This window comes from Pararge aegeria, chromosome 1 (genome assembly GCF_905163445.1).
Source record: "Pararge aegeria chromosome 1, ilParAegt1.1, whole genome shotgun sequence".
Lineage (NCBI taxonomy): Eukaryota > Metazoa > Arthropoda > Insecta > Lepidoptera > Nymphalidae > Pararge > Pararge aegeria.
The window spans coordinates 6,794,407-6,820,606 of NC_053180.1; the positions used below are offsets into that span (position 1 = coordinate 6,794,407).

At 34.4% G+C, this 26,200-nt stretch overlaps 1 protein-coding gene across 5 annotated transcripts in view; it reads left to right on the forward strand.

Annotated features, from left to right (window-relative positions):
• The window catches only part of LOC120637848 (A disintegrin and metalloproteinase with thrombospondin motifs 15), a 176,649-nt gene that overhangs the window by 72,304 nt on the left and 78,145 nt on the right, over positions 1-26,200 (forward strand). For all 5 annotated transcript variants that reach the window (XM_039909923.1, XM_039910005.1, XM_039889142.1 and 2 more), the window contains exon 2: positions 3,680-3,776. In XM_039909923.1, the coding sequence (XP_039765857.1) occupies positions 3,687-3,776 (90 nt within the window). In that variant the 5' untranslated portion in view covers positions 3,680-3,686. The remainder of the gene's footprint in view (positions 1-3,679; positions 3,777-26,200) is intronic.

Here is a 26,200-nt window from a genome sequence, read left to right on the forward strand (position 1 = left end):
CTACATTGAGCTTACTTGGGTCATAAGGAAATGTATTTGATTTGATTTATTAAGAACAGCGTAAAATAAGTTAGTAGTTATTTGTTATAGGGTATTGCAAAATATTGCAAAACCCATGAGAATATATTACCTACTTAACAAATATATTAGACCGTGTACTTATATCGTAGTACCTATGTACGTGTACTACGCCACTATCCCTGTCCTCGCTTTTTAAATCTCTGTTATCTTTTAAGATATTCATTTAAATGATATGCCGTAAAGGTCAATCTAGATCCGCATGAAATTTACAGCGTATCTACTGTATTTTTTAGTACATTGGATGAAGAAAAATACCCATATTTTTTTGTATAATGTACAAGTTAAAAATGGTTATCGTTTGAAGATAAACACACGTAAAATACGCTTATATTTATAATACGTTTGCTATGTATGCGAAAACAAATGTGTTAATTGTTAGTGTTTCTTTAGTATATTATGCATGAATCTATATCTCAGTCTATTAAAAAAAACTAAGCATACATAGGTAAAGACAGACAGCGGAAAGCAACTTTGTTTCATACTACGAGTATGTAGTGATACTGATAGTGAAGTAATGTATATTAAGCTTAATTTACTATAGTGGTTTTCGCGGATTATATATAGCAAATAATGCTTAAAGATCATTATCTTAAAGACTAAATATTTGGCCGGACATTATGTTAACTTTAAATGGCAGTTGTGTACTCAGGAACTCAGCATCTTAAATATTGGTAGACAGCCCTGCATAAGCTCGCGCTATCATTAAACTCATTCAGCGAATATTGAATTAATTTTTCAACTTAACTGGCCACCCATTCACTCGCAGGCGCCTCGGCGGTGGATCGCGTGATTTAATCCCAACGGAGCAATGTATTATTTACGATTTATGATGAACGTGCATGAGGATAATTTAATTAAAAATACAACAATCGTTGTCAGAATAAGTGGGACTTTGTGAACCGCCTGGTTGTCAGATTATAATAAGGTTTCGTTGATAATATAAAATGATAATTCAATCAATATTTGGGCAAAGTCTGAACTTTCTTTCTATATTTAAATTTTAAACATAGAAAACGCAATTGAATACAATTCTCTTGTAGGGACGTGATGGTTAAAAAAAACCGAAAAGCAAGCTACATGGGTTCCAATCATCAACATCAACCAATAATCTTAGATTGATTCTCCTGCTTTTTGCAGAGTATTTCAAGAGAAGAGAAATCGCGGAGCAAATTAAGCTTAATTTTCATAATTCTCATAAATATCTATTATACTATATAAACATAAACATCGTTCTATTTTATTTTGGACATTCCTTAGTGGATAAGTTAGGATGAACTAAGGAATTTCCAAAATAAAATAGAACGATGTTTATGTTTACACGGGCTTTGCATGATGTACATGTCCATCAGATATTAAGAATATTAAAGAAAAGCATATGCACGTATTCTTCGTCCGCGTTGATTACTGTTCTTTACAATCATGTCGGGAACTTATTGTTTTCCTGGGAAACTAGCCTATGATACTCTCCGTCCTTTTAACAAACTCTATGCCGAAAATTAAGTTGATAAGTTGCTTAGTTACGGCTTAAAGCAAGGACAAACACACTTTCGCAAATGCTATATTAGTAAGGCTTGTGTATTGAGAAGAAGTAAAATTAAATTACTGAAATTGCTATTAGGTTAGGTTAGTGGTTAGTAGTTTTGTTTCTTAATGTAGATTTTAGTTCATGATTAAATGCTATTTTTAATTATAGTGAAAGGTTGTACTGAATCAGACAATCTGACAATTATTTAATTGAGCATGATGAAGCGGAAGAGAACGGGAGTAGAACCAGAGATCTCGGCCTTCGAGGGTTACCTCGTTTATTTTTGAGATTGTTGTTATTTATAATTGACAATTTATTCATATGTATTTTCATTTTGAAAGCAATTTAAATATTAATAAAAGTTATATTCCATAAATAATCATATAATTTTGCTCAATATATATTTTTTTAATTTATTTTATTTATTTTTTCGTAATCAACAGCGTTACAATAAAAATTAATTAAAAATAGTTTTACTTAAATGTTAGATCTCAAAGATAAATAATATAAAATATAAGGTTTTTAATAAGGTACGTTCTCGGATTTAATATAAAAAGAATTTGGTTCTTTAAATAAACAAATATATAAAAGAGTTGATATCATAAAAATGTGGGCAAGACGTTAAAAAAACAAAGACAACAATTAGACTAATCGATCAAAACAATCAGACAAAAAATTAATCGTCGCAGAACGGATATCATGGGCAGGAGACAATACCCGGGGAAAGGATAAAAATGTATCTTCTCCCACAGCTTTATCAATTCTCAGAGCACTGGAAATAATATCCAAATAATATATGTGTAATTATAAACTTGCCAAAGAGCAATGGAAAGAAGCATGATAGGAGTGAAGATAAAAGACCGATATAGTAGCCATAGCATTAGAAATCAAACTAGAGTAATTGATATTCTAAGTAAGATTGACATACAAAAATGGAGATGGGCAGGACATTCACAAAGAGATGACAGGAAAAATGGAGCAAACTCGTCACAAACTGGTACCCACGAGATGGAAAGAGAAATAGAGGCCGACAATATAGGAGGTGGGAAGACAACATTAAACAGACCGCTGGACCTAACTGGCGCAGAGTAGCGCACGACAGGAAGCAGTGGCGAGAGCTAGAGGAGGCCTTTGCCAACAGACAATCCGAAACTCGTGACATAATTAATTAATAATTTAAGTACATAATTTTAATTCAATATTATTATAAAACCATACCTAACCTAACAATACAATATATTAATGTTTATTAAATTGAAAAGTATAAATGTTTATTAGTGTGTATGAAATGACGTTTTGGAATTAAAGGCTATTTTATTTTATTTAAGTTTAGCAGGTTGACACGTTATTTATATCCCTTCATGTCAGGGGATATAATCAGGGGATATAATTTTGTCTACTGCCTGTGCTGCCCTGCTGCTGCGTGTGAAATTACTTCTTTTTTGTAAACGCATTGAATACGAAATGGATTGACTACATTAGTCATTCATATATCGGACTTAAACCATTCGATTTAATTATAATTTTAATAATTGTCAATAATCATTGGATAGTTATTTGAGCTTGTTTGGAATATTACTCTGAGGTAAAATCTGGTATCGCATTTTGTATGTGAAGAGCGTACCTATATAAGTCAGTGTAATTATTTTATTCAATAACTTGGTCTCGTCCATTCCTACATGCCGTGTGGTGACGGCAGATAAGACGGCAGATTGATTATGGGCAAACAATACCAGCAGTTACTGTTATCGGCAATTGATGGTAATTTTTATAGATCTTTATGTGTATTTAGACGGCCGAGTGGCGCAATGGGCAGCGACCCCGCTTTCGGAGTCCAAGATCGTGGGTTCGATTCCCACAACTGGAAAATGCTTGTGTGATGAACATCATTGTTTTTCAGTTTCTGGGTGTTCATCTGTATATTATAAGTATTTATGTGTATTATATTCATAAAAAAAAAAAATTCTACAGCTATCTTAGTACCCATAACACAAGCTACGCGTACTTTGGGGCTAGATGGCAATGTGTGTATTGTCGTAGTATATGTATTTATATTTTATTTATTTTTTTCAGTTCCACTATGGAGGCGACACGGCACGTGTCGGCCCATTGGCTGTCAACAATAGTCCTTCTCTGTTCCTTCTGCACAACACACTCGCTCAATAACAAGGTATGTACTATAACTGTTTTATTATGAGAATATTTAGCATTGGCCGTAGCCTTACTCTCTCATAGAGGGAGGAAGGTAGAATTTTGATTGACCAAACTGCTTCAATGTGTTTGCAGGACTTAGGCAGCAGACTTTATTGCCTAGCATATGAAATTATTATTAATGATATATTTATTTTATGGGTACCATGTTTAACTACAATAGCTTCGTAATGGAAAATAACTTTACTATTTATTTTAAATGTCCGAAACAAGACAAAAGTTTTAACAAGACAAATGTGGCTTCCACATTTCAAAAGATGCTTTAACAGCCATTTAAAATTTCAAAATAGGTTCTACTCTACAATTAAACATTATTAAAAACCCAAGAATGCTAGTCAACATGCCGCCCACCAAGGACCAGTGAGGTGTCCTTTACTATTACAACCGTCCACCAAGAGTTATAATTTACAATACAAATGTTGGTGTATTCGGTAACTAATTATTTTTTATGGGTATATGTATAAGTGCACCACCATCCCATTTTCTGTATTTGTTTTCTTCGCCATTGGTTGCCGGGAAGAAATCGCTATGAAGCGATAGGGCCGCCAAATTCTATACTTTGTTTCGTTATACTTTTCTTTTTTTTATGTACTTTTTGTGGTGTGCAATAAAAGTATATTCATTGATTCATTCAATTACAAAACGAATAAAGTGACTTTGCAACTCAAAAAGCGGTAATAGCGCTATTGGGTCGACTTCCATTTCGGTGGGAGAGTTCGAATCCCAGCCACCTTTAACTTTTCTAAGTTATGTGCGTTTTAAGTAATTAAAATGTCATTGCTTCAATGGTGAAGGAAAACATTGTAAGGAAACCTGCATGCCTGAGAGTTGTACATAATGTTCTCAAAGATGTGTGTAGTTCACCAATCCGCACTGGGCCAGCGTTGTGGACTACGGCCTTAACCGCCGTATCACTATGGGAATAGACCCGTGCTTTGCACTGGGCCGGTAAAAGGTTGATGTGATGATGACTCAAAGAGTGTGCTTAGTAACTTTTTTGTTAAGTTTCCATCTCCCTACAACCGAATCGCGAGGCTGCGAAAGGATTGCAAATTAAATAACGATATCCGATCCACACGTCAATCTATTGTATGTCCGCATCGGAGACACAAATAAAATGAACAACCACATAAAAATTAGGTTGTTTTATTCGGACTTACCGAAGTTCAATTTAACTGAAGATATTAGGAATGTAGTTATCGCCATCATTGCACTACTATGTGCACATTTCTGTGTAATAAAAGTGTATTATGCGCCTATTTGAATAAAGAACACTATTTTTAGACTTACAGCGCTATTTTTAGACCAGTCAATTTAGTTTACTTTAAAAAGCTGTGTACAGCAGAATTGGCGCATAATTTTTATCAATTCAAAAGTAGAATCTGATGGTGAGAACCGAAGATAATTTTTTTTTTTTCTGTATTTCTTACTTATTTATACGCTACAGTAGATTCATTAAGTAAAGTTACCAATGCATCGGATATCGGAGACGCTAGCACCTCATTTCAACCACGCCCAGCGCGATCCGGTACAGTTTCATACTGAGCCAGTCATTGACGGGTTATTTTGTAATCGATGACGTCATATTGACAGGGATAGGGTATTCACCTATACGTCCCAGTAAATCCAGTTACTTATATAAGTAGGTAGTGTTTTGTTTTGCTTCTTGATCGTTCTTTTTTACGCAGTAGTGGAGCAATCGTTTTAAAGTGCTGCTGAATGAGGTTTGAAGAATTTATCCTATTAATAACCTATGTAGTTCTTCACGGCGAAAAAAAAATATTTTTTCTTAACAATATTTCTGACTAAATAGTTGTACGGTTTATAAGATACAGTAAAATCTTCGCGCTCTAAAAAATTATAAAGTTACGTAATAAAATAATAATAAAAATCAATATACTACGACAATGCACACATCGCAATCTAGCCCCAAAGTAAGCGTAGCTTATGTTATGGGTACCTACTAAGTTAACTGATGAATATTTTTATAAATATAATACACATAAATACGTATAATATACAGAAAAACACCCAGACGTGAAAAACATTCATGTTCATCACACAGACATTTGTGGGAATCGAACCCACGGTCCTGGACGCACAAAGAAGGGTCGCTGCTTACTGCGCCAACCGGCTGTCCCAATGCACGGGTACACTTAGTTTTAAAGTTTTTTGCATAGGGACAGCAAGGCATCCTGGAGACGAACATAGGATACTTTTTGTCCCGGGAAAACTTTAGAAATTTTGTTTCGATAGAATTTTAAGAGAACCAAAATGTGGTAGGTTGAAATCATAGATAACAAACACGCTAAGCGAAAAACATGTTCTTCCTATTTTCATGCAATCGGCACTTTAGTTTAAGAATGACGGCACGGTGGTGTACGGTAAAATTCTTAAGAATTTATGATTACACCATAATAGTTTTAAGTCCACTTGTGAATTTTGTTTAATAAATTCATATATTATAATTATTATTATTATTAATCTTAAATAAATAAGTAGGCCATTTTGACATACTTATTTGGTTAGCTTTTAACTTGCCTTTAACACTTTGGTGCAGTCGATTTATAACCTACATCTTCGATCACCGATCGATCATATTGAAAAATGAGTTTTTGATACAAAGTGTCAAAATATGTTTATTCACAAAGATTCATAAATCTCTGTCTGCTTCCAATCAGGTAACAATATTGTTAATACTGCACTAGGTCAATCTGCAAATACCTTTTTGCGTTGCGAAATATTTGCCTAAACAGATTGAGTGCTATTACAGAGTAAAGAATCCTTCTTTACTCTGTAATGTAGTCATATTAAATAGCCCCGAGGAAAAACTTTCAAAACTTATAAGATTATGAGCTTTTATAAATTTATATCTCTCCCATGTTCAGGCATTGGAATAAAAAAAGCAACTATAACAGTAAAAATGTTAGTGCAGATGCTAAATTAATAAATAGCACGTAATATTAGCGTGGTATGTTCTTTTGAACTATATTTAAGAAATGTTGATTAACCAGCGTGGTGGTCTACTGCAGCCTGAATCCATCTCATCATGAGAGGAGACCACTGCACTGTAATGGGCCGGTAACGGATTGATCATCAAAACACAGTCGACTTTCGTATTAAACGACCGGAATTGCGCAGCGGTTATCGCAGTGATTTCGATCTCCAGCTAAGGACACTGAAAATTTTTAATTTCTAAGTTTTATCTAGTGGGAGGCTAAGCCAGCGTTCCGGTACGATATCCCGTAGAAACCGATTAGCCTATAAACATCTCAGAGTTTACAATTAGGTATTTACCAGCAGGTGAGACTGCAGTTGAGGGCTAACTAAAGGTGGAAAAAAACACAAATTGGTAGATTCAATGTAAAAAAGACCCTTGCGTACTGCAGTTGTAATGTTTGCGTAAGAACACTCATCACTTGGAGGTCGTCTAGGATTCGATGTTATACGATTTCACATCGAATTAACTTCATATTATGTATTACACCACGATGTCACAACGATTGGATACACTCGTGCATCGACTGCCCACGTTCAATTTTATTTCAATTAATAAACTATTGCTTGTGTGCAATATTATCGACTGTTAGTAAAATAACCTTATAACGATGAGTATTCGATCCATAGACTAGCAGATTTTCTTTTTTCTTCCATTTCTCAGCACGCATTCCCGGGGTTTGTTTGTCGGAAATCGGCCTTTTTACTACCTCAGGTTGTGGACACAGGGTGGTACTTTGTAGGACATATTCCTAGCATTATCTGCTAAGTATTGCTATTAATAGGCGATAAGTTTCCACCAGGTAGCTCATATGCGTCAATTATTGCATACTAAAAAAATAAAAAATACATTAATAATAATTCCTATTTTTGCCCCGACCAAACTACGATTTCAGTGAGTCGTTAACCATAATCAAAATTTCTGACCGCTAGACCAAAAATGCAGTTGTGTACAAAGTCTCTACAGGACACTGGTTTTCTACTACAATGAGAAGGGGTTAAGGCCGTAGTCAACCACGTTTATTGCGGATTGGTGGACTCTAAACACCTTTGAAAACATTATGGAGAACTCTTAGACATGCAGATTTCGTCACGATGTTTTCCATCGCCGTTGAAACAAGTGATATTTTAATTGTTTAGAATGCACATATCTTAGAAAAGTTGGAGGTGCATGCTGGGATTCGAACTTGGCCCCCCGAAGTCAAGTCGAATTCCTACCCACTGTGCTATCACCGCTTCACAAACTATGAAAAGTTTATTATTTTCACTTCTGTTACTGACTGTACGAAGGGCCCATGCTAATGAGATTCTCTGTTCAACCGCGGTAATTGTCACACGTAAACGAAACCTTGGCATACGAGATGAATAATAAATGTAGGTACTTTGAAATATATTCCGAGTGAAATAGTTCACTCACCCGGCCCACACAGAGTAGTGCGAGCGTGTAAAGATGTGTATTCATTTGATTGGAATACGATATTTTTCTAATTTCTTTTTAGATAACATGATAAACGAAAATTAATTTTTTACAATAAATATAAGCTGTCTAAAATTATATTTACAATAATTATAAGCCGTCTAACTGTTCACTTATGGGCATGGTGCCCAAAATACTGGCGCTATTGCCCCTTTGAATTGATAGACTTAGCCGTTGGGCTAAATAAGCGTCTTGGGTCATCATGATTAATTATTAACTAATAAGATAAAATCAGATTAACATTATGTGGATCTACAAGGAAAATGTTTGTATACTCATTACCTACAAAGTATGCTTACAAAATACTATTTGTCTGTGTTTTGTAAGCAAGGATTGTACAAAAAAGACAGTAAACGGACCACGATTCGTTCCTATTCCTACCCTCGAGGTATCAACAGTGCTAATAAACATAACACCTTATATTACTTCTTTAATAAAATTCCACTACCAATAATTATTATAATTAGTAAGTAATGTTATCTTAATATATATAAATCTCCTGTCACGATGTTTGTCCGCGATGGACTCCTAAACTACTGAACCGATTTTAAATTAAATTGGCACACCGTGAGCAGTCTGGTCCAACTTAAGAGATAGGATAGCTAAGATCTTTAAGTAAAGACACAATTTTATTTTATTGCAAATTATTTGTCTATAATTAATTGACAGTCACATGTTATATGTATATACAACTATACTCATTTAAGGCTTAGCGATACTGAATACTTTAAAAACAAAATCAAACGCAGACGAAGTCGCGGGCAACAGCTAGTAATTATTATAAGTTTTAAAATTTGCTATTTAATATTTGGTATTTAATTTAATAGTTATAATCAATTATTGCAATAGGGTTCTATAAGAGTACGTACTGGTTGCAATACTGGTTATAAGAGAGGTTGTGGGTTCCCACAACTGGGAAATGTTTATGTGATGAACAGTTACAGTGTCTGGGTGTTTATTTGTATATTAGAAGCATTTATATATTGTAGTGTGGAGTAATCTTAATGTAGTGTGAATTAGTGTTTATAATTATAAACACTAATTCACACTACATTAAGATTACTCCACTACTAATTAGTAATAAGGTTTGACTGGAGAGTTTTATTATTCATAAAAGTATTCATCTGTCATCTTAGTACCCATGAACAAATATACCAACAACCAACAACAAGACCAGACAACACCAGGAGAAGACCAGGAGGAAAAAGAAGAAGATGACATAAGACTTGTTACTCCTGGTCTTGTCTCCAACCGTTGAAAGACAAGACCATGACTGTCTTGGGGCCATCGGTTGTATAATTTAGGGACGCTTAAGCATATATATTATTGCTCTAACCAGGTTGCTCTAATAATTTTAAATGACATTGTGAGATAGTGATAACAAAAAAACACCCGGCTAAGTTTGTTTCGGGCTTCTTCTTAGACTAGGACGCGTTTGGAACCCTCGTAGCTTTAGTTTTAAGTTTACGAATGTGGTTATTGCCATCATCTCACTACCGTGTAATTCTTATGTACGCATCAAAAGTGCCATCTACGGGCCTACTTAAATAAATATATTTTTGACTTTGACTTTGTCATCGCAGGCCGTTCCGGTAACCGTATGATTATTTTGTGCCAACCTCACATAACGCGAGATACGGCCAAGAACAGGATGATCCAAATTGTATAGCCAACGGTGTTAAAATCGGACTGGTAGTTAGCGAGATTCTCGCCAAGAAACAAACAAACTATTCTCAAAATTATGTCTCTACATATCTTCTACTCTTCGGCAATCAAGTCTATTGTCCGTTGCCTATTGTTACGCAACGTTATACGGAATGCCAATAAGCGGTTACGTTGATACGTGCAAATAATAATGCTCACTGACAGCGTACTCTTTTTCTCTCACTAAACAACTCACATGTAAAAGATCGACCGAGAGATTAAAGTTCATGCACTTGCTTGAATAAGTAATTCTAACGGTATAGTACTATGTTTGCTTCAAACATATTAAGGTTTAGTGGCTTTAAATATTGGGTAGAAGCAGGCCTCAGAATTATTAACATACAGAATCCTCACTCAACCATTATTGCATGCAGTGTATTGAGTCTAAAAAATACAAAACACATCTTATTCACACCCTTGGAGAGTTGCTAGCTCACAAACTTCTCCCATTTTCTCCATTTTATGCTAGACGTTTGGCACTTTACATTTGAATAATAACTGTCAACTGCCAAATGGAATGAAGTGCCTGTTCGAGAAACACTACTTAATGGGGTGGTTTTGATGTCTTAATATTAGTCGTGTTCACGGTCTCTGTATGTTCTTAATTCTGTGAAGCACTTGTAGTTATTTGCGAAATGAAAACCTTTAGGGTTAACCAAACGAGCGTAATTTTGGTCGCAGAAATATTGCCCAGCAGAAGTTCTGTTGGGCTGCCAAACGGGCGCTTTTTATTCAGTTACTATCTAACGTTTATAGTTTTATTTTATTAACTTCTACTGTTAATATACGTTGTAATAAAATTTTGTGTTATTATTAATTTTGTATCAATAAAAATATATATACGTAATACGCATACATAAGCACCTACTCGTATTTATTTCTATTATTTTTGTGTTCGTTGGTCAAATTTTTCCAATCCTCGAAGCAATTCTCGGCAACCTCTTCCCATGCCTTATGTTTTAAAAAACTTGTCACTATATGCCTTCACTATATTCCATAGACATGGCTGTTGTTCAACTTCAACTTTGACGGCCGACTGGAGCAGTGGGCAGCGACCCTGCTTTCCGAGTCCGAGGCCGTGGGTTCGATTCCCACTACTGGAAAATGTTTGTGTGATGAGCATTAATGTTTTTCAGTGTCTGGGTTTTTATATGTATAATATAAGTATTTATGTATATTATTCACAAAAAAAAATATTCATCAGTTATCTTAGTACCCATAACACAAGCTACGCTTACTTTGGGGCTAGATGGCGATGTGTGTATTGTCGTAGTATATAATATGTTTATTTATTTATAATTAGGAGTTTTTCTGTGTCTACCCGCGAACTCAATTCGGTTGGATTATATGTGTGTGAGTCGGCATACAACTCATTTTGCGTCGCCGTGTGGCACGAATTGGACTTTTGTATGAAATCTAATGCAGCAGAAATAACGCGACCGAAATTACGCGACTGAAAACTCACAAAATTACGCTCGTTTGGCCTCACCCTAACAATTGTTCCTTGTAAATTTAACATCTCCCGGGTTTGAAGAATGTGAACGGTGGGTCGGGAGGTTATGATCAAATTGTAGCATTAGCACATAAATAACACCAATAAATCCGTCCCAAATAAAATATTACAGTCATTATTCAATATCAAATTTTTTTTCGTGTTAATAAAATGGTACTTAAAAAACTAGATTTAAATTAATATTATCAAAATGAATTATAGTTATTCAAACAGTACGTGAATCATAGACGTGACATTCTCACGAAACCCATTCTGGCATTTAATCTTCCTAATTTACGATATTCTGTTATTATTATCATCGATTCTATTAGTCTATTTATAATTTATGTATTGCAAACAATTTTCACATGTAGATATGTATTAATAGCTAGAAGTTAAATTTTAAGTAGTGGTAAAGCTTTTTGTGGCAGAGCTTACGAGTTCTGCCGCCAAGCATTGCTGTGTTCCGGTCACAATTTTTCCCATACCAAATGAAATTATAGGATCCACCGCGTCGCATTATCCGTCCCACGCTGGTTGCCTGATGGTACAGAAAACAACACATCGCTATCATCATATCATATCATCATATCAAACAATTACCGGCTCACTACAGGGCACGGATCTCCTTCGACAAAGAGAAGGGTTTAGACCCTAGTCCGCCACGCCGGCCCAGTGCGGCTTGGTGGACTCCACGTGTTTTTGAAAACATTATGGAGAACTCTCAGGCATGCAGGCTGCACGATGTTTTCCTTCACCGTTGAAGCAAGTGATTAGCATAATTAATTTTCTTAATGTTAACTCAGTAAAGTAAGTACATGCCGGAATTCTTACTCGGCCCCCCAAAGTGTAGTCGAATTACTGGGCTATCACAACATCAAGGTTTCAGATTAATGCGAGATTCAAAATTCTAATTTGAAGTAACTAAATAACAAACAGAAAATAAACTAAGCATTCTGCTTCACTATAAGAGTAAGATAGATAGATGAATTATTTATGGTTTCCATTAATTTTCCCATTAGAAGCTTTTTCAAGTAAGATATACACAAACTGAGTTAAATTCCGGAACTGGTCCTTCCATTATAATAGTGCCTACTCAGTTAATAATTGAGTTACCCAATTAATTATTTGTCTCGTTTATTATTCTTGATCTGATTCGTGGAACGAATTCGCGATTTTATCATTTGTCATGATCATGAGTCATTACAACAGACTCTGTGTTATTCCATGTCCACAGAGTATTGACCGTACATGTTGACAGTTGACCGTTATGTGGTTTATGGTGCTATCAATCAAACACTATATATGCCTAGTCTTTCATTTACTTATGACTAGATCGGTCCACAGCTTTTTTTAATCTTTTCAGCAATTCTATGATGAAGATTCTTTAAAATAATTACGCTTTATTCGTTGCTGCCTGATCAAAGAACATACCTACCTACCAAAAAACTCAATTTCGCATTTATTATAGTAAGTAAGGCAGTGAAGATAAAGCTGTTCGATAAATATACTTACTAATACATGAGTATAAACGAGTACATCTTTTTCCTTATTCACCCCTTACTACTAACTAAGTATTTAGGTACTAATTAAATTATAGCTTTTTGTAGAATTACCCTCCTCTTTGTTTCTTTACCTTTGTTTTGACGCATAACTTCTGAGAAGAGTTATTACTATAATTTACATTACACTCAGATTTTTAAATTGTTATTTTTGACTGACCAAACAGCTGATGGCCAAAGTCAAAAGACAAAGTCAAAGTCAAAAATATCTTTATTCAAGTAGGCCCATAGGTGGCACTTTTGATGCGTACATAAAAATTACACGGTAGTGAGATGATGGCGATAACCACATTCGTAAACATAAAACTAAAGCTACGAAGGTTCCAAACACGTCCTGGTCTAAGAAGAAGCCCACAACAAACTTAGCCGGGTGTTTTTTTTTTTGTTATCACCATCTCACAATGTCATTTTAAATTATTGGAAGAGCAACCTGGTTAGAGCAATAATTTACACCCAAGCTTTTTTATTCGCATGCAACCAACAAGTCCTACAATATAGTTACTTTAAATGCCAAACATGTACCCCTATACTTCAAACATTACTTAGCATACATTCACTACACATAATTATACATACATATACATAGCACCACTATAAATAAACTTGCATGCTATAATTATTAATATTACTTTAAATGTCTTTTTGTAAAAATCTCTCACTATTTGCTCGTTGTATAATTTCTCCTGGTTAATTGAGGAAGGCTACTGAAACACAGTTTATTCTAGTTCAATAGACAATAAACAATTGTTTGTTTACAATTACAAATAGGTATTTGTGATGCAAAATGTACTTAATAACTATAACTTATAAATATATAAGACCTTTAATATATATACACACCTATGACATATATTATGTACATCTAAATAATTTTTGTATCAGAAACAATAGAACATACACAGATAATAGTAAGGAAAAATATATAACAAGCGCTAATGTAGGATTCAATAAGCAATAAACTTCACTCTCATTCTTAAAATTCGCGCCATCTTTAAATATATACATAGTATTTGTGATGTAAAATGTACCTAATCACTATAACCTATAAATATGTATACATCTCAATAATTTTTGTACCCTAATTTGTAGTAGCTACTATATGTAAATTAAATAAATTAATAAAATGTGCCATCCGTTATTACGTATTACGTGACTGTCATTAAGAGATGACGTAATTAAGTCATTTTGCATTACTCTGATTGGTGAAAACCTTTTCCCCATTTAGTGCGGTCGGATACATACTGAAATGTTTGTACTAATTAATACTGGTATAAATTTAATATTACTATTTTCATTTCAGATTATTTTCTGTAGTAGCTTATAGAAGCTTAAGGATTCTCTGCGATATCTATGTCCATTTTCCGAGTGGAAGCTTTTAATAAGCGACCATTCCAACCACGAAACAAAAGAATGTACTCAGATAATAGTATAGAAAAGTATAACAAGCGCTAATGTAGCATTGAATGAGCAAAAAGCGTTACTCTCATTCTTAAAAGTCGCGGCATCTTCAAATATATTCAAATGAAATGTATAAAGGTGTGTATTATGACATTGTACTAAAAAGTTTTTTGACCTCTGCAGTAGATACAATATTGAATACGTCAAAAGTTAAACATTTGTTAACTAATTTATTGCTATGATGTAATAGCACTTAAACTAAAAGTATTTTTAATATGTTTGTATATCATACAAATACTTTTAGTTCTTCATAGTTACTTATGCTATACAAATGGCGTAGAAAAATCTTTTTTTTTATATATATAGTTGTTTACGGATTAGTTAATGATTCGAATTTCAAATTAAAGATTGGCTGTCGCGGTAGCTAAAAGAAAGTTGAAAAATTATCTTAATTGACGATTATATACGATCTATGATTTTATTATATAAAAAGCTTTTAAATGCAATTTTTTATTTTATAATCAAATTTTATTTACATCATTGATAGCCTAGTAGTTTATGACGAGACGAGTTATGTGCATTTAAGCAATTAACTATCACGGGCTTTCATGGTGAAAAAACATCGTCACGAAATCTGGCTGCCTGCGAATTTTCCCCAATATTTCTAAAGCGGTGTCTGAAGTCTAAAAATTCGCACTTAACCATTGTCGTGTTCTTCTCTGCCAAAACCCTTTTTATGCTGAAAATCGGAGCCCCTTGCTATTTAGGGTAAGGTTTAAATGGCTCAGAACTTGTCTTGTTTTGAGTTGATCCACGTGACGCTGTGCCATGCAAACTTCTGGTTATGACAGGAAGGCCGCGCTGTGAGGTGCAGAGACAAGCTGAGGCGTTTTTTAATAATTTCATATGGAACTAGTTTTTATTAAATTCCACGAACTTTCGCACATAACGAGAAGTGACAAAGACGTTAATAGGTATATTCTGAGAATAGATTGTTTCCTAGTGTTTGAAGAGTAATATGATGTCAGACTTCCTGGCGGATTTTAATTAATAATGTGTGAAAATGGCAATTACCTTTTTCGTCATGCTTATTTATAAAATTCAACTGTGTGGATACATTTGGATATGTATATGTTGGTCGATTGGCGCAGTGGGCAGCGATCCCGCTTTTTAAGACCGTTGCAGAGGGTTCGATTACCACAACTGGGGCTGGCAGTGCTGCGCATTTTAGTATGCAGCTAGAAAAAAGTGTGTGACAAAGGAGCTGGCTCAGTAGAGCCAGCTCCTTTGTCACACACTTTTTTCTTTATACTTAAAGACGACAATAAAGACGATTTTACTTTATTTCTTTAACTGGAAAAAAATTGTGTGAGGAATATGTATGTTTTTTCACCAATAAATTCATCAGTTATCTTAGTACCCATAACATAAGCTAAGCTTACTTTGGAACTAGATGACGTTGTGTGTATTGTCGTAGTATATTTTACTGCATCATCAGCTGAGATCTGAATATACTAAAGTCAAAGTTTTGGTTTTGACTTTAGTATATTACCTACCTTGCGCAATTGCGAGTTCTGTGGTTTAAAGTGGTAGGTCCCGCGTTCGATTCCCGGCAGAGTGGCTAGTTACCACCCTACCAGCAAATAAGTCAAGCCAAGTGATTAACCTTATTTTTAAGATGTCGCGTAGAAACCGATTAGAGGTAGGTATGGATTTAACATACCCCTAAGAGGTTAGCCCGCTGCCATCTTAGGCTGCATCATGAAGTGGAGATTGCAAACAAGGGCTAACTTGTAGTGGTTAAAAAAAAAAACTTCAAATTTAACTGACCTCATTAACTAGATAGCTCGTACTACGCTATTGTGTTTCACAAGAAATCAATAGTTATTTTAAATTAATTCTAGATTTCATCGGTCGAGACCTACTTAACTATTGTAACACGATATTTGTTAGTTAAACCTTACGTAATGGCCCTGTTGAAATATACGTATGTACTACCACAGATATGAAATAACTATAATTTGATATTATTTAAGAGATAGAAGGATCACTAATTAATTATTTAAAGGTCAGATTGGTACTGAACTGATTTATTTTTATGACAGTGTACTTAACTTTTCTTACATTTCGTAACAAAGCTTTCAATATCTTAAATTTATTGCGTAGTATCGTTGTTGATAATATTAACGACAATTAATTAATTGTTATCAATTTTAAGCTCGATGTTATGACACCTCCCTAGTAAGAATGACCCAGCTTTAATTGTAATTTGGCGTGCACTTCATATATGCTCGAAAGCCATGCCTACTCCAAATTTTAAATAGCACTAATAGGAGAAGGATTTTTATGCAATCTTTCACCGGTATAAGTACGAGTATATTCCCTGGTGAAAGACCTTGTGTACGCCGTTGCGGCCATCTATTTTTTTTATCGTAATAGTTGACTGATTAAGCAGATCGCCCACCATATGGAACCATCGCCTGAACAACACCAGCCCAGAGCAATACGTGCTACCAAACGCTGCCCTGTGCCCGTCAACCTGAAGCGTAGGTTTTAAGCCTTATTTGCCTGTTATTACACCGGCAACCACACCCTTCAGACCTTGAACAGCAATGCTCTAAAATTTCTAAGCAGCCATGTTTATTTATGTAATAAACATGGCGGTAGTACTTCCCTCTGTGCTGCTCTATCACAAAAAGCTCTACCACTACTACACTATTTCTTGAACACTTATTAAATTAAAACGGAGAATTTAATGTTAAGCCCTGACCCAACGCTTTAAGATTTGTTTCCTCGTCTCGCTCCAGCTCAGTTGCGGTGAGGCCAGTCAGATTTAGATTATGACAGATTCTGTGGTCGCAGCTTTTTCTTAGGGAATTATCGCATTAGCACAACTTAATGTTCATTTTTTAAAAATGTTTTTTGCATATGTATAACTATCCAGTGTATCTCCATTTTGTCTGCACTCTGATATAAAATAACCTATACATTGTATACTACTATTCACTCCAAAGAGTTTATTGTTTGTTACGCGCTTATCTCTTTAACTAGAAGTTAGATTGTCTTTTTTTTAATCTTTTTTGCATTCGACAGTATACCTCGCGATTTCTTCTTCTTATATTATATCATCTTTATATTTACTTATATAACAGAAGTATAAAAGTAGCTGAAGCTCCCTTTCATCATATTATAATGTTACCCGTACCGAACAGTTTTATTAGTAAAGACACCTAGTAGGTATCTACTCTGTGTTGTGATTGCTTTTAAGTTGTATGTAGTTTTTGTGTACAATAAAAGCTGAAATACAAGATTTCTTAGTTTACCTTCAGAAGAAATAATTATTTAAGGTGTGAAGGATGCGCCATCCAATGAAAAGTGTTATTATTATATTCATTCTGTCAGTGTGTACGTATCCTTATAATAGTATAGCAACGTCTTCAGCCGCAAATGTTTCATTTTAACAATTAAATGTTATAAGCCACTGTGGTGAGAAGTAATGGTTATGTCGAGAAATAAATTCGTTTACCGTGCAGTTTCATGTAAATTTTTTCATTAAATTATGTAATTCAACCTAATTATTATAAATTTAAAACCCTTAAAAAATTGTTTACATTATTCTACTAGTAAAGCCCTTTCATTTGATATCAATATTGAGGGAATTGTGAATATATATTCTGTAACCCACCATTTTGTAGAAGCGGCCATCTTGAACCGATTTTCATCGAATAAAGCTAGAACACTCCCGACTAATTAACCTTCCAAAAACAAAAAAAAACAAAACCGGTTCATCCGTTCCGAATACACATTGCCACAGACATACACACACACACGTTAAACGCATAAAACCCCGTCGATGTGCGTTGTGATTTAAAAAGTCAATAAAGTATTTTCAAGAATCTTTGATTTAAAAAAAGTTCCTACCTACACAACTTAGTATTAATTAAGATACACTATGTGTATACACCCATATGCCTATACCTTATTTTCGCCCCGAAGTTTTATTTCCCAAACGGTGTGGAACAATGAACTCAAGATCGAAAGGCAATGCATATAATAAAGCAAGTATTCGAGGTTAAAGAAATTAAAAATGCAACAACGTTTTCACAAGTCTACTTGCCAACTGTGGCGTATCAAAGTACCAATTATTTATTTATTTACTAACCTGTTTCAGCGACGATTATCCAAGTGAGTACGAGCATTCTTTAAAAAAAATGCTAAGGCAAAAGATTCTAATTTCAATACGTGCAGTACCTAATAACATAAGAACTTTTTGTTACTTTAGTTCTGAAACTGTAATAGACTAAGAAGCAACCAATACAATGTATTCATACAGGGTTAGAATATTGGAGGTAAATAATGTATATAAGGATATTAATATTGCTTTATAGATAACAACAATTAAAACGCCCCTTGAATGTATACAGATTTAAATAAAAACTACCAGAAACCTCTCGGCTTTGTAGTTTTTATCATTAAAAGTGTTAATTTATTTCATACAAAAAAAAAATCATGTTATATCTGTAAAGTAACATTACACTGTGAAACCAAATAGGTACATATGATCAGCGAAACAATCACCATATTCCACTGTCCACTGTCCCTGTTGCCAAACCACTGCGAGCCCGCTCGATAGAGTTGTGGTCTGCGTGCTCTTGCCTATGTTATATTACAGAGTAGTAACATGTAGAGTATCTATGTAAAACATTGAATCTATATAAAAGGCAAAGGTAACTGACTGACTGATCTATTAACGCATAGCTCTAACCACTTGAAGAATCAGGCTGAAATTTTGCAAACAGATAGTTATTATGTAGGCATCCGCAAAGAAAAGATTTTTGAAAATTCTAACCCTAAGGGGGGGTAAGCTTGTATAAAACCCTTCATTTTTCAATTTATTTTTCAAGGTAATTCCATGAAACTTTGATTTTAGGTTTTCGATAAAAAATAAAGAAAGACATTTGTTGTTAAAATGTACTAAATCAGAAATTGGACTTAACGTGAGCGATTTAATATTTCACAAACTATCGAGTTCAAAAAAAGGTCGTTGATCAAAAGTTGTTAGTTTTAATATAAACAACTACAGGCCGAATGATATTTATATCGGTATTTGTATCTAACTCTATATAAGAAGATTGTTTGATCAGAATGGGCGTTAAAATTGATGGGCGAAAGAAGAGTGAATGCGGCCGTAATGCGAACTGTGTTTGCGAACTTAATGTTTAGGAACTAGATTTCTAAACTCTCTCTTGCATCCAAGCCTAATCGGAGGCTTTGGGCGATGCCCTACCGCCAAAGACATGCTGCCGATCGATTTAACGTTCTGGTGCGATGTTCACCGTTACGTTATATGGAGTATGGGCTAAATATAAGGTAAGACCGCCTCTAAAACACAAGTTTAACGGTAAACGTAATATAAATAAAATATATAAATCGCAATGATTATACAATCAATAATACGTTGCGGGTTGTGTAATTCGTAATAATAGTTAATTAAATAACGTTATAATTATTATGAAATAGACAGACATTAGGTAATAATAATATCTACAACTACGTCAATTTTAACAATTATTTATAGCGGTTTTAGCTGATTTAAATTAAATGTATATAAATTATGCACGCAATTTCGCACACGTGTAGCTTTGGAGTCCCATGTTTAGAATGAGTTAGAAATCAGGAACCTCGTCTTTGCGACCTAGATACTTTACAGATACTTTGTATTGGGATTCAGTGTCTGTAATTAAGAAAAATATCATCATGCATAGGCTATATATCGGAATCCAAGCAAGCGAAGTAATGGCGCAGGCAAGCGAAGCAACGCGGTGGGTCGGGGTATAGTGTGTAGATGGAAGTTTTTAAGGGAAACTTATCAATAGTCGTTTAATGCGCGAAGTCGCGGAGAACCGTTATTAAATGGTATAATCGAAACAAATAAATTAGCCTATAATTTATTGGTCAAAGGTTAATTACAAATTGAGGTTATTAAGTTAATTAAAAACTAATAAACGTCCGTTTAACAAATTTTATTATTAGATAAAATATAAGTAAAACTAATAAAATAAGGGTCAAAAATCAATTCTTATGTTACATCCTGATTTAGCCCGGGTAATAAGCATATAATAACAAATGTGAGATTGCATCATCATTTACTAAGGCAAAATTAGTGGTTAGGAGTTTATACACATATCAAATCTATATTTACAGTTTTACCTTGATAGCTGCGTATATTATAAATGCGTAATTTTTTTTGACAGATAGCTTGAAATCAGATCCTTTGATGACAGATCCTTGAAACGGTTGACGGACATTTGAAAGTAGGATTTGCAGGTTTCATAAAATATTTCTTTCAAGCTTTGATTAACTATTAAGCCATATGCATAGCCTCAACAGCTAAACTGATTTTGACAAAGTTTCTAATTAAGAGTTACTTTGCAACCTAAAAATGGAAATAGAGTCCTTATTAGCGTGGAAAAACATATACATATACGGTTTTTTTTTAAATACCGAAACTAATACAGACACAAACAAAACAAAGTCATGGGCGACATGTGATAATACGCACTAATATTTGAAATGTATAAATTATTGCTAACTTCAAATGAAGGGAATATTAGGACCTCATTGTGAGACAGTAATATCTAATATCTTTAAACGAGCAATTCTTGTGTATATATAATTGGAATCTCGGAATCGGCGCAATTTTCAATTTTCATGAAATTTAGTATACAGGGGATTTCGGGGGCGATAAATCAATCTAGCTAGGATTCATTTTTAGAAAATGTAATTTTTTTTGTGTTTTCCGGTAATAACCGATTTGGTGCAACGAAGTTGTACGGTCAGCTAATATAGTATAAACTGCGAGTACCTCCTTTGTTCTACGTTCAAATTTTATTTCCGGGTTCACACGGTTTTTATTATTTTTATGATAAAACCGCGAATGAAATCGCGGGCGAAAGCTACTAATATATTGACAGTATTATAATCTCACCTGAAAACGATATCACTATTTCGCGTTCTTGCTTAGTTTCTAAGGATTTTATTACAAAAAAATATCATGTTTTATTTCGGAAAGGCAAATTATTCGAAGGCCATTAAACATTGCGTAGAAACCAACTAAGAACTAGAGCGAAACGTCGGTTAGTATTCCTTGAGTCTTGACAAGTTAATAAATGAGACGGAATTTTATGCTAAAGTGAAACACAGGTTCCGCTTTGTAACATTTATTTCGTTAATTTTATCGTCTTGCACTCGCTTCCCATGATTTATTAAACACTGGAATTAAATATATATTTATAAATAAATAAATATACTACGACAAAACACACACCGCTATCTGGTCCCAGAGTAAGCGTAGCTTGTGTAATGGGCACAAAGATAACTGATGAGTAATTTTATGAATAATATACATAAATACTTAAAATATATAGATAAATAATAGGCAGCGTCTCAGTTAAGAAATAAACTATACTAGGTAAGCTGTAAAATAAAAAACTATTCGTTACCTTTATCGGTTTTAAATCGAGTATGGTTATAGGATGGGTAAACAGGATATTTTTTTTATTTCATTTTATGTCATACATGAACCAAATTTATGAACATAATATATTTTTTTATTTTTATGTTTCACTTAACGATACAGAAATTAACGGTTACAAAAGATTAGTCCCCGGAAAAGATAATTATGGGCACCCTACAATAGCTCTCAGCTGTTAACTTGCGATCAACGTTCTCGCACTCGATCTTATCGTCGCAGCGGTAATACCATAAAATAAAGTAAGTAATAACTTAAACAATTAAAATTGAAAAACCCATTTCTTACCTATGTATTTTGTTTTAATCCACTACAAGCTAAGATGTAAGTGGGCTGTTATTTATTTAGATAGATACCTATTACGAGTAGCCATGTTGCTTCTTTTATGCTCGGACATGGTCAAAATATAATGGTATACCGTGGTTCTACCAGTAGGTGAAATCGGTGGGGCCACGGGTCCTTATACCTATAAGGGTTAATACCATACCCTTAATCGGTTTCTACTTGGCATCTTATTGGACACTAAAACGCTGGATAGACACACCATTTACGTAAGGGCTGTTACTAGCCACCGCCGAAACCTTCCATCAGACCAGACAAAATTCAAACATTACAGTTTGTCAAAGTTGTTCCTACTGGAGATCGAACCTGGGACCTCCGCTCATAAGACAACAGCGCTCACCACTGCGCCTAGAAGGTCATTGAAATCCCTCTTAAACGGATGGCGTCTGTACAACTTGTAAGGGAATACAAATTCAAAAATTCATTTATCTCAAGTAGGCCTAATATAAGCACTTTTGAAACGTCAAGTATGTCAGTTTGTAGTGACACTACCACCGGTTCGAAAGGCAGATTCTACTGAGGAGAAGCCGGCAAGAAACTCAGCAGCAATTAAACAAATTAATACAATCGACTTCATTAAGAAGTAAAATAAAAGTAACGAAACGCGCCAGTAACCCACAGTGCACAACCATTACTGTAATTACGCAAAAGCTATTTCATTTAACCGCGAAACCTTCGGATTTGATCTTGGACTGGATTAGAAACCTTTTGTCATTGCGACGCCAACTGCACGGTATAGAAATGACTTGTGGACTACTTATACATGGGCCGGTTTTAGCACGGCCCACTGATTAAAGATTATTGTATATTCCCAGTGGCGTGTATAGAAAGTATGCACAGGGTATGCAGATGATATAAAATTAAGAAAATGTCCAGTACTAGTTATAAATACTTAAGGGTAGTATATTATGAAAATTAAGCTTAATTTGCTATACTCCGCGAACAGGAGGAGAATCTGTATGGTGTAATTTATAATTACTTCAATCCGTATACTCCACACCAAACAGATCCTCGGCAAAACCCTCTACGCACGTTTCACTCCGAAACCGGAGCATCCTCAGGAGATGTTGACTTTACAATGAATAATTGTTAAAACTTGAATTGAATTGTTGAAGAATTGAATTGTTTGACTTTCGCGGCTACAATTAAGCTTAATTTTCATAATATATTATGCATTTCCGCAAAGTAACGCCTGCTTCTATCCAATACTTAAGGGTAGGCTTTTTATAACTCTTACAATGCCTATCCTTATATCCCAATAATGGATAATCGATAAGAAAAGATTGGATTGGCCTTATAACGTACCTCTGACCCACTCTCATAGTTATACATAGAGAGGGTTTTAGAACATCCACCATGCTGCTCGATTGGAAGCTTTAACTATTACTGTCACATGTAAGTGATATACGATCTGACATAAAATGATTTTATTTTATACTTATTTTATTTTATATTAACCGGCACCGACGGCTGTTTGCTCTTCAAGTGACGAGGAGGCATTTTTTCATCTCCAGACTGGTACTGAGATATTTTGACAGGAAAAACCTAATACAAATTTGCCGGGAAACGAACCCAGGATTTAGCCATGCAATGCAATTGGATTATATATCTTGCTAGTCTTGTAACTTCTGATTTTGAAATTTTCACGCAGTTATAAAAGGGGATGTGGTTTTAAAAGTCAATATCATTTGATGAACTGATAAACTCAAGAGTTGGCGACTGACAAACAGCGATAAAATCATTAGTTCTATCCCAGTGTACCCCGCGGTTGCACATGCGTTTTCACTTTTTAACTTGCTTATTAAATGCAAGGATATAATTTTTTTTTATATATTTGCATATTTAGTTTTCGCTTTATTTTAAATTGCCATTGTAAATTGTAAGAGTGATTTATATATACAGCTACACTTAAAAAACTTGCAAAAGCTTATGTAAATATTTTTATTATTAGTATATTTTTAAATAATGAAACATCAAGAAAGATATTGTCAAATATGGAGTGAAAAAAGGAGTTATGACTATTTGTGGTTCGAGTAAATGTAGCTTTACAAAACCATACGAAATCCAAGTCACACGATGAAAACTCTTTCTGCATAACAATAAGGATCATAATTGCGTGTCAACAAAAAGACAAGTGCGAATTTAATTGGCAATACGTGATACGTAAGCTTTGGGTGTTTTGTTTGTATTTAGCAGTCTCTAGTCGTATTTGTGATTACACAACTAATTTAGTGAGTACAACAAAATACCACTATTTGCAATCAACTAATATCTAATATTCTTTCTACTATTAAATAAAATATATAAAGATTTGGTGTGGGTTCCGGAATAAATTTAAGCATTTTAAATTTATATGTCTTGGTTACTTGAAATAAAAGTTTATTATTGTACTAGCTGTTGCCCGCGACTTCGTCTGCGTTTGATTTTGATTTTTGATGTGGCATTAAATTTAGTTGTAGTTCTAATAAAAATTAAAGTATTCAGTATCGCTAAGCCTTAAATCAAGGGTTTGCTGCCGTCCGGAGGAGTTCTGTCCTCTATCTCCAACCACAGTTTGGGCAAAATTAAACACGTATTATTAACCTCTATAGTACAAAAATAATTATTTAAATCGGTTATAATTTGTCGGAGTTATGGTGTAAAATCGTCAAACACTTTCATTCCCTCTCCCAAAGTAACCGAGCTTAATGTCGGGATAAAAAGTATCCTATATTACTTCTAACACTTCCAAGAATATGTGTACAAAGTTTCATGAGGATCGGTTAAGTAGTTTTTGTGTGAAAGCGTAACAAACAAACATACATTGACATTTATAATATTAGTAGGGATGTATTACAACATAGTTCGGTGAACCGATGGACGTTGGGGTTCCAAGGTGTTAGAGTGGCAACCCCGCACCGGTAAGCGCAACGTTGGTCGACCCCCAACCAGGTGGACGGACGACATTAAACGAGTCGCGGGGAGACGCTGGATACAAGCGGCCCAGAATCGTGGAGTTTGGAACGCCCTACAAAAGACCTATGTCCAGTGGACGTCAGTCGGTTGATTTGATGATGTTGATAATGATTGGATGTATTTGTTATTCCCTGTTAAATTTATGGAAAAACGCTTAAGAAAAACCCATTCTATTTTTTGCGCCGCTAATTTGTTACCAATTAAATAAATAAAGTTTTCCCTTTTTAGTTTTTAAAAGTATGAAAACAGTAATAAAGGAACTGAACCTTAAATAATCAGTGTTCCAAAATTAAAATAAATTAAATCTAAAATGTCTTCGAAATCAACCCAACGAGATGAATAGATGCTGGCAGCCCGCAGCATTGTCCCTTTCGATAAACCGGTCCCAGCGGTCCCAGAATCACTAGTCCGAAATCCATAAAATAAAGCTGCGTCTATGGTTTTTATATTTGGTAGCAGCCGCACCCGTTGATGAGGTCTCCTGAAGCAGTGTTGCAGCTAAGGTATCGACACACGTAACATCCAAACAGGCGACCTCCCAGTAACGAGCGTCATACTCGTACCATCAGATATCTCTATATCTGACCTGCCATCGCACCGCACCAAACCAATGGGTTTTAAGACAGCTCTAATAAAGATTATTTTCAGTTAAGATTGCCAGCGTATAGATACTTACTTACAGTTTAGCAACTGTAAGTAAGTATCTATACTTATAATAAAACTGTAACTGGAAGATTTCTGTACCTTTAATATATTTTGAATATTGTGACCGCGGGATGCTTTATAATCCATACTGAGTCTGTCTGTGCGGTCATGACGTAAAAACTACTGAACGGATTTAAATAAAATTTGGTATAATAAACAAAAAGTTTCCCCGGGAAATAGGATGAAAAAAGAATATAACTCTTCGCAAATAACTGTAAAT